Source organism: Monopterus albus, unplaced genomic scaffold (assembly GCF_001952655.1).
Source record: "Monopterus albus unplaced genomic scaffold, M_albus_1.0 scaffold395.1, whole genome shotgun sequence".
NCBI lineage: Eukaryota > Metazoa > Chordata > Actinopteri > Synbranchiformes > Synbranchidae > Monopterus > Monopterus albus.
In genome coordinates, this window is record NW_018128275.1 from 117,591 (window position 1) to 122,453 (window position 4,863).

Consider the following 4,863-nt stretch of genomic DNA (forward strand, 5'->3'; position numbering starts at 1 on the left):
CGCAAGCTGTCAGACAAAAAGCTGTGACCAGGGTAAATCAAACACTGAAGCACTGTGGCAGTGGCTGTACTGTACTTAACACTACTGAGGCGCTCCACACAAAACCTTTGCCTTGGGGAGTCAAGCTCCAACATCACAGTCATAAGAGGTCTGCCACCATAATCTTATCTAATCTGTAATGGATTTGTCATTCAGAAATATGGGCAAATGTCATTTCTAGGAGTTTTCATTACACATTTGAATCAAAGTTTTTTTAAAACACAGTTATTAAGAACAAATGAGAAAAAGCATACAGTATTTGAAAATCCATACACAGTAAGTGATCAACTTCATTATCTTTGTCAACCGAATACTCAAATTCAGTGAGGTCTTTACAGCTGTGAGCCCTTACTCTCACACAGGGCTGAGGTGAGTCTCTTGTGTTTCAGCTCGCTTCATGGTCTTAATAGGAAAAACACTGCTGGATTTGTGCTAAATGCAGTGACTGGCAGATCAAACTGAATCCGTGGACTGAAATTCACTACGGAAACTGTCAAACAACATTACATCTTGTTTAGGTAACCATTTGGGTTGGATATCCAAATACTGGCAGGGTTTTATGGCAAAGCACTGCGCCAAACGTAACTAACGTCTAAAATGAGGAGGGCAAACACTGGAATATCCCTGAGAATTATCCTTTTGGGAAATGGTTTCATTTCTTCACATTGGCTTGCTGGTTGTTTTCAGGTACGTGTGTACTGTACATGCCTGGATCTACAGCATCTCCTTTCTCCTAGACAGAAATATCCATGTCTGTGCAGAGTCTCCTAACAGCGAATGGTTTAGTCGAGGTGCTCTTGGTAGTAAAGGGGTTTTAGGAACAGGACAGTGTCTAAGAAAATTCTTTTCAATTAGCTTGTATTGCATTTGACAAGTTAAATAACAGCTATGTGACAAATGCTGCAGAGAAAAAGGCAGTAAAGAGTGATTTCTATGCCAAAGAATAAAGGAAAAGATTTTAACATATTAAAAATATTTAAAAATATGGAATGAGTGAAGCTAAGAAGCATTCAAGCCTGCTTCTATGTTGTCAAAAATGGGCTTGATGTTATTTGCCAAAAAAAAAATCTTTTCTTTTTCTGTCAACAGTGACATAAGTGTTCTCTAGTTGAAGTGGTACATGCTTGATACATTCTACTGTAAATATTAACAAAATATTTTACTCACAGCTCCCAGCATAATTCGGACAATGAGCCATCTGAAGGTCCAGATACAGATAAGGGAGGGGGGGCAGCGGCGGGGGGGCGGGGACAGAGTCCACACCGGACACGGAAAATGGCCAAAAAGCCTGTCTCCAACAACTGGCTCTCCCAGCCTGAACAAACAGTCAGAATATCATGTGTTTACTAAGGTGCTATAGAAGAACAAACACTGCTCAAAGCAACGGGCCACAAAGCACACCCAGGTCACACCAAAGGGATGTGGAGCTTTAGAGAAAAGCCAAGGGGACAAAAGACAGAAATATAGCCTGCTAAATTTTGGCCTCACCTTTGCATAAAAGCAGGAAATGGTGACGCCTCATCCACCTTTATATACAGTCTATGGTTTAGCGTGTTAGCATGCTAACATTTTCTAATTAGCAGCAAACATGAAGTATGGATGAGCTTGATGACAATGGCCTTAATTCAGCAGGTATTTGGTCATAAACAATAATAACCAATAACATTTCATGGCAATTCATTATTCAACAATTGCAAAGTGCTTTTCATAAATAAACCTTAATTCTGTCAGTGACTGGGTGTTTAACCCAGTAACTGTAAAGTATTTGGGAAACAACCATAAGAAAGCTGGTAGTGTGACTCAAACAGTGATTCTACTGCATCATGGTTCCCTTCCCTGGATCTTGCTGCGTCCAAGAATTAAACAGCTTGAAGAATAAGACTTGTCTCTTTCTTTAGATTTATCTATTACTCAAAAGTCTTAGCTAACTTACTTAGCTACATAGTTACTTGTCCCCTACTTGGCTTTCCTCAAATATACTGTATATCACGACTGGGAAGACTCCTCTTTAATAGGTCAAACTCTCCTCTAAAACATCAGTCTGAAGCATCCAAATGCAAACAGCAGATGTGCCAAAAGAGGTCAGTGCGCATACAAGCTTGGTTCAAAGGATGTCATTCAAAAGAGGTCACATACAAGCTTGGTTCAAAGGATGTCATCAGGTTGAGGGTACTGTTTGAGGAATTACAAAGGATATTCAAACCTTTGTGCCTGATCACACTGATGCTTTGCCTCTAATATGCTCCTTCTTTTGGAGGTAGGGAAACATGGAAGCTACAGTGGAATTAGTTTCGAGGTTGAAAACTGTCATTTGGGAAGAAGTTCACTTACCAAAGGAATACCTGGAAAGAGAAAAAAAGAATGCTGTAATATTAAAATGTTGTTGCTTTTGTCCCTTCATTGATCTTTACTAGAATGTAATTGTTGTATGACAGCTGAAAAAATGTTCTCTCTTTAAAGATAACCCACTTATGATACATTGAGCCTCAAGCAGGAACCACTCACACAAATAACAGCATGTATGAGTAATATAAAAGAACTTGTTTGACTTAATAATGATGCATCATAAATCTGGAGTTTAAATATTTTACAAAAATCATCTAAAATGCAAATAATAAAACCTAAGGTCAAACCGCATGGAAAACATTAGAGGTTCAAGATAAAAATGCAAAAATGTTCTTGCATGAGGCCCAATAACCCACAAAGGAAACCATTTTTGGAATTATAGATATGAGTAGTTACACATGTACATTCCTAACTTACCACAGCTGTCCCACATTGACCAGCGAGTGGTAAAGCACCCACAGTGTTACCATGATCACCATATTGGCCATTCCTGTCACCAGGACAAACCCTGACAGCGCCATCCCCACCAGGGCGATGCCATCCAGGTTGACATCCATGTTGCTCCAGTCTAGGAACCAGAGGACAGAGGGTGTATAGGCCAGGGCAGCCATGCCTATCTTTCCCCCAACGTAGCGCTTGACACTGTTGAGATAGCTCTTGCAGGGCATCAGGCCATGCTCACCTATCAGTTGCTTGTTCTGGGTATAAGCAATGCTGAATGCCACAACTACAGAAAAGAGACAAGACAAAAGAGGACAAAGACACAAATGTGACTGAATGCTCATTTCCTCAATACACATTTTACTGAAATTGATTAACAGTGCTATAAAAGTGGATATGGTCTCTTTGCAAAGTCTTAACTATATCATCAATGTAACATAATCTACAAGACTTCAACAATATACTCATTAATTTAAACATTTATTCATTCACTTTCCACCACTTAATCCCTGAACGGGGTCGCAGGGGTGGGTTATTGGGCGAAGGCCGGGTACATCCTGGACAGGTCGCCAATCCATCGCAGGGCTAATTTAAACATTTCCTAACTCAAAGCAAAGACTATCTAATTAGAATAAGATGGGCTGCTTTTTGTGGAGCATGTTCTTCTAGCTTCACTGCACTGTGACTTCTGGGCACTGTAGGTACTGTATTTGCTACTAAGTAAGAGAGTCAGATGATAAATCAGCTACACTTAGTCCAAGACTGTGGTTTTCTGACTGAAGGGAAGCCATGGATAAGACCACGAATACTATATAGGGATTATAACCTAGAAGCCCTTGTAGCTCCCCCACAAGGACCTGAAGTTGCTAGATTATACACTCAGCTGGCAGTACACAGGCACACAGTCATGCAGGAAATTCTGTTTTAGACTGAAAGAAGCACCTATATGTATAATCCAGTTTATAGGACTTAGTGTATTACATTACTGCTGTATTAAACTGCATTAGTTTTAACTAGGTGTAGCTAATAAACTGACAGCTGAATGTATGGAGCCATGAAGACCTTCATTAATCAACTGGCTCAGAACAGGGAGGATGGACACTCATCAATAGCTGCATTTTACGATGCTCATAAAGAAAAATTCTACAGGAAATGTTAACACATCTGTCCTTGATGCTAACTAAGAGTCAGAATGAGAATAATGAACAACCAGTGTTAGGGAAGCTACATTGACAGCATAAATCTGAAAGCCACCAATTACTTCACACTGGAAGACGTTGAACAATACCAGCAAAAAAAGCCACTCAATCACATCTGAGCTTTTCACAAAGACAACACTGCAGGGAATGTTATATTTTTGTTGTAAACAAAACAAAGACCGACTAAAAAAAGTCAAGAAATAATATGCACCACTCAGTCATCACTAACACTGCCTGTGATTCATTTCTCATGCAAAAAAATCACTTAAATACAAGAAAAACTAAGTTGTGCACACTTTTACAAATAACAGTGGTCTGTTCCAACACTGGTCATTTTAATATTCCAGCAATGACATAGGCCTACTACAGCTCATAATTTAAACAGCGAATAAAACGGTTGGGCTAAAAGGCAACCTGCAAAACTAAAACTAAAGCAGAAAAAAGACAAGATCAACCAAAGCAAGGCAGCCACATCAGCGCGACTAGGTACAGCACAACAGACTGACTACAGTAAAAACTCTGGACGTGTCAACATAAGCACTTACAGTAAATAAAGGCGACGGCGCGCAGCAGCACAATACGAGTAAGCCAGTAACTCCCGGTCTGTAACGACACGAGGGTCTTTTCTTTCTCTGTGTCTTTGTCTGTATTGGCTCCATTTTCTTTACTGCTGTCAGCGAAATTCGTCTCTGTCTTTCTACTATCAACACGTCTTCTCCTCACGGAGGTCTCAAAACTCTCACTGGTGGCCGCCATGTTCAAGGATGTCACGGTCACGTGACTAAACCGCTGTGGAAGTAATTAATAATAATTTTATTAAAAAGTTTAATTAATTAAT

General features: G+C 39.9%; 1 protein-coding gene across 1 annotated transcript in view; it reads right to left on the minus strand.

The window, feature by feature from the left end:
* The window catches only part of lmf1 (lipase maturation factor 1), a 22,626-nt gene extending 17,842 nt beyond the window's left edge, over positions 1 to 4,784 (minus strand). Inside the window, 5 exon segments of the mRNA XM_020586124.1 lie at positions 1,207 to 1,310; positions 1,313 to 1,354; positions 2,371 to 2,381; positions 2,803 to 3,112; positions 4,571 to 4,784. Coding sequence (XP_020441780.1) covers positions 1,207 to 1,310; positions 1,313 to 1,354; positions 2,371 to 2,381; positions 2,803 to 3,112; positions 4,571 to 4,781 — 678 coding nt within the window. The 5' untranslated portion in view covers positions 4,782 to 4,784.
* Between the last annotated feature and the right edge of the window lie 79 nt (positions 4,785 to 4,863).